At 48.1% G+C, this 13,135-nt stretch overlaps 1 protein-coding gene across 2 annotated transcripts; it reads right to left on the reverse strand.

The window, feature by feature from the left end:
• Positions 1-1,558: 1,558 nt before the first annotated feature.
• Positions 1,559-12,567, reverse strand: efna1b (ephrin-A1b). 2 transcript variants are annotated; one of them, XM_084668979.1, is made up of 5 exons: positions 12,278-12,567; positions 2,691-2,986; positions 2,244-2,309; positions 2,004-2,126; positions 1,559-1,761 (listed from the first exon to the last, which is right to left on the reverse strand). In XM_084668979.1, the coding sequence occupies exons 1-5, from the start codon at positions 12,373-12,375 to the stop codon at positions 1,622-1,624; spliced, it is 723 nt and encodes a 240-aa protein (XP_084525105.1). In that variant the 5' UTR covers positions 12,376-12,567; the 3' UTR covers positions 1,559-1,621. The 2 variants fall into 2 exon arrangements, with proteins under 2 accessions (XP_084525105.1, XP_084525103.1); XM_084668977.1 differs by lacking the exon at positions 12,278-12,567 and adding an exon at positions 3,108-3,770.
• Between the last annotated feature and the right edge of the window lie 568 nt (positions 12,568-13,135).

The following is a 13,135-nucleotide window of genomic DNA, read 5'->3' on the forward strand; positions in this document are numbered from 1 at the left end:
GAGGGCGAGATTTCCTCGGAGGGCAGATGGATAAGTTTGCAGAGGGACAGTGTCAACTACCATATCTTCTCTTGAAAACAGAATTGTTGCAGCATCATTTTTCACTGCTAGCTGCTTATGAAGCTGAGGAAACATTTGATTTACAACCTACGTCTTCACCACGTGGCTGTCAATGTGAGACTTCAAAAGATAAAACCGGGTGTATTTTCACTACATCATTTTATTTCACAAGGGGTTTCACATTTTCAAAAAATGCAATTGTTTTTATAGACTTTTCTCTATGTACACATTTTTACATAGACATATACAACAACAAAAAAACACAAAATGAGAACAAGAAAACAAAACAAGAATAACTTGTGACTTGTGGACTGTGTGTTCAGGAGAGTTCCTTCAGTTCTGCTCTTGTATGACAAATACAAGTGTGTGTATGAATGTGTGTGTTTGTGTGTAAATGAGATTTGTACTGAGCAATTCTTGTAAACCTGACCATAAATACCAGTGTACCATGCTACTATGTTGATATTGGGATGTGTGAGAGGGTGTATGGGCAACGTAGTTTAGAAGCACCACTCCAAAACTGGACAAGTCTAAACAGTCCCCATGTCTACCTCTCCTCCTGCTTATCTGTCTCTTAGTTAAACCTCTTTGCTGTTAAACTCCTCTATTGAACGTGGTGTTTGTACACAAGCAAAAAAGACAAAAAACAATTACTATTTGCTTGTTGAAAACTGCTACGTCATCTAAAAGGATGTCAGGTGATGTGTTTCTCCTTACTTGATATAGAACAGAGTGGATACGTGTTTTGTTGCAGAATCTGTAGCCAGAGTTAGTGTGTCTATTACCTTGTGAGGGAGGTTCTACAGTCAAACTGAACAAAGTGTTTCCTTATATCAGAGTCCTAATCTACAACAACAACCTGTCTTCATAACTCAGTGATAACAAAGACATTTTCTACATAAATACTTATAATACCAAACGCCTGTACAGGTAGAAGACAACTAACAAGGAAACAATCAGTGCTTCTAAGAAAAACAAAACATCCTTGTTCTAAAGGTTTATGGAATACTTGAGTTGAATTCAGGATGAAAAGAATCCCTTTGTCAGTTCTGTAAATTCTGATTACATAAATGATCACTTTTCCAGTTATACTAGTTTTGTGTCAAAGAGGGTCAGTGTTCAATTCAACGGTTTTTAGTCTAATCAGACAAGAAGGATGGAGAAGAAAAAGAAAAAAAATTGAGAAAAAGTCATCGTAGTTAATTTAGAAAAGAACCTTCTGCGACAGAGCAGAAAAACTATCATCCCCAAAAATACTCTTGAAGATCCTCATCTTTGAAACGATCTACATTCCACCGTCTGAGCGCACACACACACACACACACACACACACACACACAGGTAGCTCTGTCCATGCTCATATAAAAAAATCTTTATAAAAAAATCTTTATTAAAAAATCTAAGTATTCTCTTTAATACGCCAATGACCAGCACTGGGAGGATAGAGTCTCTGGGGGGCAGGGGCAGGGGCTGGGGGGGCGGGGGGCCGGGGGGCAGGGTGGACAGGGGGGCAGGGGGGGCAGGGGGCAGGGTGGCCCAGCTGGAGTGTCCTGGCTCAGCCTCAGTGCTGGCTCAGGGTCAGGGAGTGGAGCAGGGCTAGTAACACAGGGATCATGGTGAAGGAGAGGGAGACGGAGACAAGCTGGACTCCTGCACTGCCCACGCTCCTCTGGACGTTAGGCTCCATGGCGGCAGGGTCATCTGGAGAGAGGGAGGGACAGAGAAAGAGGAAGGGTTCAAATGTGCTGCCTTTTTATCACTCCTGAATACAAACAGAGCCAGGGGAACATGCGTCACTCTCCATTCCAGAAGATTAAGCCAGGGGAATGTGTCTAGTGCTGTTGGAATGTTCCCTCCAGAAATAAAGACGGTTCAAATGTTCTAAGGTTTCTGTAAACACAGTCTCTCTGGCATGTGGAGGTGAGATGGATAGAGACACAAACCTGCCGGAAACCCGTTTAATGGGTTGTGAACTCCTCCATTGGCGCCAACCTTTCCTTTCCCTGCATCCATCGCTTTCTCCATCTCCTCCACCTTCCCTTTGTCTGCCTGGGTCTTTGCAGAGCCTGCTGAGAAGAAGGGAAGACAACATCAGCGCCGTCACCAGTTTGAGCTAAGCAGAGCGACCCGACCCCTGACCCCTGACCCCAGCCCATGTCACCACAGAGAAGAGGACAGCTTACCGTGATGTCCCACAACATCCACCTTCAGTCTCAGACACTCTTGCCCATGGTGGTGCAGCGGCTTAGCTGGAGAGAGAGAGAGAGAGAGAGAGAGATTGAATACACACATCAAACTTCACAACATTGTGATTCTGTCTGTTCACCTTCAACTTCTGAGGGTATGTCATTAGTGGTATACTATGTACCAGAAGTAGCAGCAGTCGTGATGTAATTATACACGTGATACTGTGTAGACATTAGTTATAACTCAGAGGTACTGTGAGGTAGGCCTGCTGTGTTTGTGATGTTCTGTCACTGATGTAACTCCTTCCAATATGTTCTGGAACCAACTGGTTGAACCTGGTTTCAGCCAGTTCAATGGCCAGTGTACTGGCCAGTGTATGTTGTCAGTGTATCATGTTGTCAGAGTGACGTGGATGGGTCAGGGGGAGCAGCGTTCATGCTTACAGATGTAGTAGTAGCTCTCGCCCTGGCGGAACTCCTTGCCCAGGGTGAAGGGCGTGAAGCGCTGGAACTTCTCGGAGAACCTCTCGGGGGCGTGAGCGGCGAAGGGGCGGGAACACTCCCAGCGCAGCTGGTTGAAGGAGTGATGCTTGCACACCTCATAGTCCTCACGCTCCACCATGTACAGGACGTAGCGCTCAGCCTCCTGGGAAGGCAGCTCGCCGCGGGTGTAGTGGGGGCAGATGATGTCCAGGTAGTCATTGATACGCACGTCCACGGTGTAGTCATCCCACAGGAAGCTACAGAGGGAGAGAGAAAGAGAGGGGGAGAGACAGAGGGAGAGAGAGGCTTGGTTAGATATAGGCTGTACAGGTTTGCCAAAAGCTGCCAACACAGATTTGAGGGGACAGCTGGAGCAACCTGAGCTTGTTGTCATTTTCACACTTGGTGGCACACCTGGCCACCATGGCAACGTGGGCTGAAACACACGGACTCACACGCATAACAACTGCAAACACACACATGAGAGGGTGTACAAGCCACACTCCAAAACATGTCAAAGCTGCCGGTGACTCAGTGGTAACAGCGAGCGCGTGCGAGCACTCTGAAGGACGGCTAATGCTAACCTGTCAGTAGACAGGCAGAATTAGAAGCTAACCAGGCAAGACGGACCAGTTGACTCTGTTTTGATAGGACACAACAACAAACCCTCTGTTCCACCCTCTTCTTTCAGTCTGACCCATCCCTACAGCTCTTTGTCTCGCTCTCGTTCTTTCCATCATATCACTTGTTGTTGTTGTGAGGATTCTTGCTTTAATACTAAATAGAGTCTCACTTCTCTTCTTCTCAGCCCAGTAGACTGTTAAGTCATTCTGCCCTAAACAAATCATTTCACTCTTTCCATCCATCTGGCTCACTGCATGTAGGGCTGTTCTCGCTCGCCCCCCTCTCTTCCTTCTGTCTGTCCCTTCATCACCTGTTGGTGTGTCGTGGGTGTGACTGTTTTCCCTCATAAGTGTCTTTTCTCCCTTCTCTCTCCTATCAAAGGGAGAGACAGGGGGAGAGAGACAGGGGGAGAGAGACAGGGGGAGAGAGAGACAGGGGGAGAGAGACAGGGGGAGAGAGACAGGGGGAGAGAGAGACAGGGGGAGAGAGACAGGGGGAGAGAGACAGGGGGGAGAGAGACAGGGGGAGAGAGACAGGGGGGGAGAGAGACAGGGGGAGAGAGACAGGGGGAGAGAGAGACAGGGGGAGAGAGACAGGGGGAGAGAGACAGGGGGAGAGAGAGACAGGGGGAGAGAGACAGGGGGAGAGAGACAGGGGGAGAGAGACAGGGAGAGAGAGACAGGGGGAGAGAGACAGGGGGAGAGAGACAGGGGGAGAGACAGGGGGAGAGACACAGGGGGAGAGAGACAGGGGGGAGAGAGACAGGGGGGGAGAGAGACAGGGGGAGAGAGACAGGGGGAGAGAGACAGGGGAGAGAGAGACAGGGGGAGAGAGACAGGGGGAGAGAGAGACAGGGGGAGAGAGACTGGGGGAGAGAGACAGGGGGAGAGAGACAGGGGGAGAGAGAGACAGGGGGAGAGAGACAGGGGGAGAGAGACAGGGGGAGAGAGAGACAGTCAGACTCTCAGTCGTGTCTCTTCATCCAGTAACCTCTCTTTGCTTTTTATGGCTCTGGTTAAGCCTCTCTCTCTCTCTCTCTCTCTCTCTCTCTCTCTCTCTCTCTCTCTCTCTCAATTGCTAATCAGGCAAACAAAGTGTGTTTTAAAAAGAGGATATTTCTGCATTTTGTAATCAAATATAATCATTCAGGTTCAAGCTGTTAGGTCCAATGGTTTGTGTGTGTGGCAGTGTGTGTGTGTGTGTATGTGTGTGTGGAAGGCAGTGTGTGTGCGTGTGTGTGTGTGTGGAAGGCAGTGTGTGTGTGTGTGTGTGTGTGTGTGTGGAAGGCAGTGTGTGTGTGTGGCAGGCTACTCCTGCTGTGGCTCAGCCCTCATGTCTGTTCTGCTCAGGCGCAGACATGACCATATCACACTGATTACATTGTCAGGGTTAATGAGCTCTTATCTAGAAACTTAGAGACAATAAGTGTATATATATGTGTGTATTCGTGTATGTGTGTTGGATGAAAGTAAGATGTGCTTGGAGAAAGGGCAAGAACAGTGCAAGTTGTAAGTGTTTTACTATGATTAGGTGTGTGTGTTTGCATGTGTGTGTGTGTGTTTGCGTGTGTGTGTGTGTGTGTGTTTGCATGTGTGTGTGTGTGTGTGTGCCCCAGCATCAAAGCGTGGGGACAGGAGGTGTCAGTGGAGGCTTGGCTGTCTCGATGTGGCTCCAGTCAGGGCCTCTTGTTAGGCCTCAGACTCACTGTCTGCATGACTGGCTCTCAACACAGGCCCCTCCTTGCTGTGTGTGTGTGTGTGTGTGTGTGTCAGCTGGTGCTATCCTGCCTGTCTCAGCATGCATTGTTATCGCAGCCCGGCTCAGTGTTTGTTAGTCCCCGTCTCAATGCCCTTTCAAACAAGGTGTGTATCCCCAGCCAAGCCTGCAGACTGTGTTTGTGTGTAGTGAGAGTGGGGGCGGAGGAGTTTGTATCTGACAGTTATTGAGCAAAACACTGATCTGTAGAGAGCTCAATTTGAACAAACAACCTGCAATCTTGGCTTGTTTCTTCTTTTTATTTTCTGGTTTCTTTCCTTTGGCTCTTAATAACAGGGCTGAAGGAGGAACCTCAAGTGCTTCTGTCTGAAGAAAGACTTCTGCTTTTCTTCTGAATGGATTCACTTCATTCCCACACTCTCTCCTTGTCAGCGCTTCACCCCAGTAAAGCCTGCGCCTGTCGTAAAGCCCACAAAACTGATTCTCTTGTTGCTAATCCCAAACACAAGCCACCATCAAGACTTTTAGAAACCCGTTTAGTCTCTCCCTCCTCCTCCGTGTAATTAAAAGCTGTTAGGGGTCTGGGGCCAGTGTGTTCCCTGAAGGAGGAGGAGAGGGGGGCTGATTACCCCCCTCGTATTTGCCTGAGGCCGACTGACCCCCCTCCCACACACCCCCCCTCCCACACACCCCCCCCCCCCTCCCACACACACACACTTCTCCCAGCTGTGATTTTAATACAAATCTTTGACTTGTAAATGATTTTGAGGGATTATTTGGTCATTTGACGGGATCCATGTGTGTGCTTGATACAGCCTGTGACACCACAGCTTAATGTCTGATTGATGCCAGTTGAACAGGGCCAGAGCCTCAGAACTGGAACACAAACACTCTTTCTTTCTCCTTCCTCGCTTTCCATATTCTTCTTGCTGTGTCTCTTCCTCCCCGTTCTCTTTCATCAGAGTTCTCTGGTGTTGAACAGTGTCGTCTTTCTCTCTCTTCCTCGTTCGTCCTTCCAACTGACTGACAGTTCTCGAGAGAGTGAAACTCACATTAATGTGATAGCTACATGTCTGTGAATGACCGGGGTGTGTGTGTGTGTGTGTGTGTAAATGTGAGAGAGTCGCGGCAAAGAGAAAAACAACACACACCTCCCTTCACACCCTTGCTACTTAGTTCTAGTGTATGTGTGTGTGTGTGTGTGTGTGTGTGAGAGAGAGAAGTTCTCTGAAGACCTGAATTCAGGGCGTCCCACGCCTACGGCACGAGAGCACATCTGTTTATCAGAGCTGACTGGAGCCTCTGTGTGTGTGTATGTGTGTGTGTGTGTGTGTGTGTGTGTGTAACTGAGGTCTATGGACAGTAAACAGACAGGGCTGAAGGCGATTTCATCTTTCTTCCTTTCCAACACTTTCTGCCTCTCTTCTACCCTCCTCTCCTGGTCTCTCTTGAACCTTCTAACCCCAGGTCCAACCCCAGGTCCAGCCCCAGGTCCAGCCCCAGGTCCAGCCCCAGGTCCAGCCCCAGGTCCAGCCCCAGGTCCAACTGAAGAGACTCTCAGTCAGGTCAGGAAGAGACTTCAGGGTGACCACCCTCACACCCCCTCCCCTGACTCAGTACAGCAGTCTTACTACACACACACACACACACACACATACCCACTAGTCAGCACTGAAACACAAAACAGATGTACACTCCTACCAAGTGCTACTAGGTACTAGGTAGCCCACTCACACACACACAAACACACACACACACACACTAACACAGGAATGTCATGACAAGACGTTTGTAGTTTGCTCACACATTGGGTGATCATAAAATCTGTCAGTTCACACACACACACACACACACACACACAGCCTTTGTGTTGTTACATTTACACCTGCTGTCCCATAGTGGGGTGCAGGTCAGTAGGGACCAGGGATTACTCTCGACACAGCTCTACTCACTTCCTAACCAGACTAGAAGAGATGGACCCCCAGGGGCTGGCTGTGACAGCCTCTCTGACCTCTGACCTCCCACCAGCCTGGGGTGGCTACAGGGGGGGACAACACCAGCCTCCGCTAGGCAGTGGTCTGTCTAGGTGTTTTAACTTCTTTGTTGCAACTTGGATTATAGCTGTCAACACCACTTGCTACCAGCGTTGAATATTCTAGTGGTGTGTGAGAGAGGGAGAGGGGCAAAGAGGGAGAAAGTAGGAGGAGAGAGGGAGATTTTTATGAGGACAGCTTTTGAAAAAGGGTTGAGAGCTTTTAAAAAAACATTGACACCACCGAAGCTCTCATTCAGGGTTAGATCTCTGCCCTCCCTTCATCCATCACTGTCCTGCCTCTCTTCCCTCTGTCTGTCTTTCCTTTATCCTCCCTCCCTCAGCCCATCCCCCTCTCCCTCCGTCCACCCCCTCCTCCATTCTGCCCTCTCTCTTAAAGCTGACATAATATACCAGAGTTCTTTATTCTGGCTAATTTCTTAACACAAACCCCTTTCTCTTTCTTCCTCTAACTCTCTACCCACCCCCCCCTCTCTGTTTGCCCTCTTTGTTATGCTCTCCCCTCTCCCTCCCTCCACCCCTCTCCCTCCCTCCACCCCTCTCCCTCCCTCCACCCCTCTCCCTCCCTCCACCCCTCTCCCTCCCTCCACCTCTCTCCCTCCCTCCACCTCCCTCTCTCCCTCCACCTCCCTCTCTCCCTCCACCTCCCTCTCTCCACCTCCCTCTCTCCTCTCCTTTCTCCTCTCCCTCCCTCCACCTCCCTCTCTCCCTCCACCTCCCTCCCTCTCTCCCTCCACCTCCCTCTCTCCTCTCCTTTCTCCTCTCTCTCCCACCATCTCTCTCCCTCCATCTCTCTCCCTCCAGCCGTCTCCCTTACACAAGACCTCGGATGAATAGCAAAGACAATGCTGTTTTTGCAAAGGGTTGGTTTGATATGCATCCCACTGGGGGACAGTGTGTGTGTGTGTGTGTGTGTGTGTGTGTGTGTGTGTGTGTGTGTGTGTGTGTGTGTGTGTGTGTGATATACCAGCACAGGGGTCATAAAGATGTGCTAAATGTGTTCCATCTCAGTGTGTTCCCAATGAGTCAGCACAGTGACAGGAACCCTTCTACACTATCTGGACTGAATGGACAGCCTTTCATTCTGTCCCTTTAACTCTGTTAGGAAGGAGTGGATAAGGAGGCAAGAGGAAGAACTGGGGCTGGATCGAGTCGGGGGGGGGGGAGCCAGTGAGAATCAAAAATGGTGAATTAAGAGATGGGTGCAACATCTGTGTGTTCTTTATGTAAGGAGGGCTGTTATGTCAGAAAAACAGTCCAATGGTGGGAGTAACCTTACATTAAGCTGCTTTCACTGATTGTTCCAATGTAGGTTATGTCTCCTTCTGGACGATCACATAGAAAATGACTCGACATGTTCAGAAATAGAGCTACCAGCATTAAACTTGCAGATTTACTATCTATTTTCTAGCACACACACACTATCCTATGAAGAGCGTAAACCCTGTTACGTACGTCTGTTTATATAAGTATAAAGACAACAGGGGGATTTCTGCGTCCATGGGTCAGATGGGGAGATTAATAGTTGCCAGTAATCTGAGTGTGTGTGTGTGTGTAGTGTTCTATCTCTTGTTATTCTGGGATTAGAGGAGCAGAGAGACAGACTGAGATATCGTTGGGCAGTGATGATGAGAGGTGTGGTAGAGAGAGAGAGAGAGAGAGAGAGAGAGAGAGAGAGAGAGAGAGAGAGAGAGAGAGAGAGAGAGAGAGAGAGAGAGAGAGAGAGAGAGAGAGAGAGAGAGAGAGACAGAGAGACAGAGACAGAGAGACAGAGAGACAGAGAGACAGAGATAGAGAAAAAGTTATAAAAAAAGGCTTCAGACAGTAACCACCATTGTGCCCAACACCAACCTCCAGGCCATACAAGCTATGACAAGCCTCAGTCTCAGAGAGAGAAGAAGAAGAAAGACAGAGAGACAGAGAGAGAGAGAGAGAAAATAAGAGAGAGAGAGAGTGAGATAGAGACAGAGAGAGACAGAGAGTGAGAGACATAGAGTGATAAAGAACCGATTCTGCTAGAAGAGAACCAGCTGGTCAGAGGAAGACAAGGAGTAGAAATGGGGAGAGGAACAGGCAGGTACAGACAGATGGATGGAGGACTCTCTTTCTCTCTCACACACACACACACACACACACAGCTGACAGAGTTGAGTATAGTAACAGGGGGAGTGTGGAATGTTGGCTGAAGCTAATATTAACACACACCAGACACTCTTCCATGGCCCCCAAGCATGTGTGTGTGTGTCTGTGTGTGTGCGTGCGTGTGTGTGTGTATGTGGGCATGTGAGACTCACTGATTTATTGGAAATTAATGCCACACCTTTCTACTGGACGTTAACTCTGCAGACACACAGGGTTGGATCTATACAAACTTCTCATGACCATGTTGCCACAGAGTACTAATGATGACTGACTGTTATTAAGAAACTCACTTTTTCTCTCTCTCTCACTTACTACACACAATCATGGAGCACTCACACACACACAAGTATAGACATGCAGAGCACCAAAAACAGGTCTGTAAAAGGCCAAGGAAAACATGTCTCTCCACCTGTCATGCACTGTAACTGATGTATGGCTGGCACAGTACTAACCCTCATACACACACACACACACACACACACACACACAGACACTCAAACACCAACACACACACATTTGACACGCTGGGTGTCAAATCCCCACAGGGCTGCAGAGTAAAGAGGATTAAGCCATAATCATTAAATCAGCCAGGCTGAACGTCAGACAAGCACCAACAGACCAGTGGTGTTCAACAACAAACAACATGTAACTGTTAGTCGAGAGGGGTAGGCCCCTCTCCACTCCCTGTGGGTCACCATGGAGACCGTCCATGTCAGATGAACCCCACGAGGCCGGGAATCCATTAGCATCACAGCCCACTGGGCCAACCTGCCAATTCACTGGTCAGCTGTCTGATTGGCTGATTCACTGGTCAGCTGCCTGATTGGTCATTAGGGAGCAGAGACGCAGGTGATTGGTCATTAGGGAGCAGAGACGCAGGTGATTGGTCATTAGGGAGCAGAGACGCAGGTGGCCTTATGAAGTGGGATGACAGCTACAGGACATCTGACTGAATAACTCAAGAGAGAGAGAGAGAGGGTTAGAGAGAGAGGGAGAGAGAGTGGGTTAGAGAGAGAGAGAGAGAAAGAGAGAGATAGAGAGAGAGGGTTAGAGAGAGAGGGAGAGAGAGAATGGTTTAGAGAGAGAGAGAGGGTTAGAGAGAGAGAGAGAGAGAGAGAGAGAGAGAGAGAGAGAGAGAGAGAGAGAGAGAGAGGGGGGGGGTTAGAGAGAGAGGGAGAGAGAGAGTGGCTTAGAGAAAGAGAGAGTTGAAAAAGAAAAGTAAATAAAGACAAAAATGGGAACAAGGGATCAAGCAGGAGGTTCTACATTAAAAAGTGGTAGAAATAGTTAAGCCGGTGAGAATATAGCACTTCCAGTGTATCAGTGAGTATTCCCCAGAACTCCTAATTATGAATTTATGAAGTTTACAGCTAAGGACTTCTTGGTAAAGTCAACAGTGTGTCAGAACAAGAGACTGAGTGAGAGGGTGTAGGCTTAAATGGGTAGGGGTAGGGTAGGGAATGGGCAGTGTGTGTGTGTGTCTCTGTCGCTGTTCGTAGACCTACACAACAAACCATTTCTCTGTGTGGTTATGTAAGTGTGTCTATCTGTGGTCTGCCATGGAAGGGATTAGTGTTGCATTATGATGTTTCTTGTTGTGGTTATACAACCCAAATCTGAGGGGGAATGTAGGCGAGTGCATGGCCAGCTTAGTGGCTGGCGGAGCCATAGAACGAAAATCTGATTTGGAGCCAGATAATCATCTCTGAATCTATTTGTTTAAGTGTTGTCAACTTTCAGATTTTGAAGTGTTTGTTATTCATACTAGACCAACAATCTTAAGCTCCAATTTGTATTTTAAGTCTCCTTTTGAATTTTCTTTCAGTTCACCCTTTCCCCTGCATTCGTCACTTCAACAACGGAAGACGTGTTCTTTAACTCAGACCGTCTCGAGCAAAACCTCTGACTCGCGCGGCCTGGGACAGGTAGATACGAGCACCACGTCAGAGTTGAGTCACCAACTCACAAACATGACGAAGTATGACTTGACCTTAGGCAAAACTTTCCAACACAGCGTCACGTAGACAATTATTACAACAGGTCTGACTTTCTGTTGTGGAAATCTTATTAGTTTGTCGTCGATGATAAAGGTCAATTACTGGGGCCCAGATGGGTAACTTAATCAACTCAAGTAGTGAAGGGACATAATGGTTTTCGACGCATCTCTTCGACATACAGGCCACTCCCGGCTTATAGGTTGACCCTCACAATTCCTTGCTGCTGTATAAAATAATACGGTTCTATTTCCTTTAGTTCCGCGCTAAAAGCTCAATAAATCCCGCAGAGCCTGCGCGCGCCTGTCAAGCCCCCATCGATCCAGCGGAGTGGTCGGGTTACATTACGGCTCTGACCCCAAAACAAGCGATCAGCATTGTACATCCCCCACACACAGCCACACACAGCCACACACAGCCACACACACACTGGCTGAGTGAGTTAGGCTATTTATTACTATGAGTGTGTGTCTGACTATTGCGGTTAAATATAGGGTTGATTCTGTCTGTCTATCAGTCGGTCTCGGTATTCGCTCCCTATCTTACACTTCGTCTCTTTTTACATCCGCGTGCCGGGTACCGTAATTACAATCCTGTTACCGGGTTAAGGCTGACATCGGATACCTAATTGAAAAAGTATCAGGGATGGGAGATTATTAGACAAATTAGACAATTAAAGTAGGAGGTTGGCCAGAAGCTGTAGCCTAGTCTAAACAAAAAAAGCCTTCAATATCGCAGGCAACTGCAGAAACGGTAGCCCAAAGTTGTGCGAAACTCGTGGAGAGGAACAGATTGACGAAGTTAAGCAGCTCTGACAGAAACATAACCAAATCTCCCTCTAACACTAACTCACTGCGTATCCTGCAGACAGTGAATCTGCTCGTCACTTACAGTAACAGAACAATCACTCACACACTGTCTAGGGTCTATACGCACGCACGCACGCACACACGCACACACACGCACGTAACACGCACACACACACACACACACATGTATACAAACGAATAGAAACTTACTTTGGGTTAGTACTGTTCCAGAAGACGCTGTGCCGTTCTGTAGCAGCGAGTCCGGCTCCCAAGCTGACTGCCAGACTCACGAGCCACACCAAATCCATTACTGCTTCAGAACAATATAGCAAAAGAGCGGAGAAACCCCTCAGGAAGTAAGCTAATGACAGTGAAGAAGTAGGTGCAAGGCGCGCACAATGTCAAACAAATATTAAGAGATGTTGACGAACAAAAATATATTTTTTGAAAGATAAGATAATAGGTTGTCTGATAGTGGCGGTAGCTGCTCTGTGTGATCTTGTTGAGAGCGAGCTGTCTGGTTTGTGTAGCTGGAGCTCCGCCTTTACTCGGAGCTGTAACCAATAGCAGAAGGCAATCATGAATATGCATGACACTTATTATGGAATGGCCACGCCCCGTTTCCTGGATAAAGCAAGTGACGCCAAAAGCAGCGAGATGTGAAACGATGTTGATCAGTTATATCTCTAGACACAAAAGCCTGGTTATTTAAAACGTAATTTACTAAGGGAATTTAGTGTCAGCCTCAAACAGTGATTGTGATTCTTTAGGGGAGTTAGCTAACAAGATCATAGGCATAGACATTATTCTCTGTAGGCTATGTTAGGTTTGGTCACTAAGATCAATATCCAATTAAACCGTTAAGACGTTTCCACCGTGGCTTATCTAACAAGCTCGGCCAGGATTTTCTACAGGCACAACAGTTCCTAAAGAGTCATACCTCCATGTGCCCAGGGGCTCCTCTGCTGAGCAGGGCCCAGCCAGGGTGTGCCTCACTGGGGCTGGACTGAGCCCTGGCTGGCCACGCTCCATCTGAGCTCAGCTGCTCCAGGGAGACAGGGAGGAGGA

This window comes from Hypomesus nipponensis, chromosome 2 (genome assembly GCF_054491055.1).
Source record: "Hypomesus nipponensis isolate SF chromosome 2, ASM5449105v1, whole genome shotgun sequence".
Lineage (NCBI taxonomy): Eukaryota > Metazoa > Chordata > Actinopteri > Osmeriformes > Osmeridae > Hypomesus > Hypomesus nipponensis.

Coding starts and splice junctions, on each gene's coding strand:
- efna1b (XM_084668977.1), bottom strand. CDS start 3,211: ATGTGTGTGTTTGCAGTTGTTATGCGTGTGAGTCCGTGTGTTTCAGCC. Junction 2,310..2,690: donor CGAGAGCTACTACTACATCT/GTAAGCATGAAC, acceptor CTCTCTCTCCAG/CTAAGCCGCTGCACCACCAT. Junction 2,127..2,243: donor GGATGTTGTGGGACATCACG/GTAAGCTGTCCT, acceptor TCTTCTCAGCAG/GCTCTGCAAAGACCCAGGCA.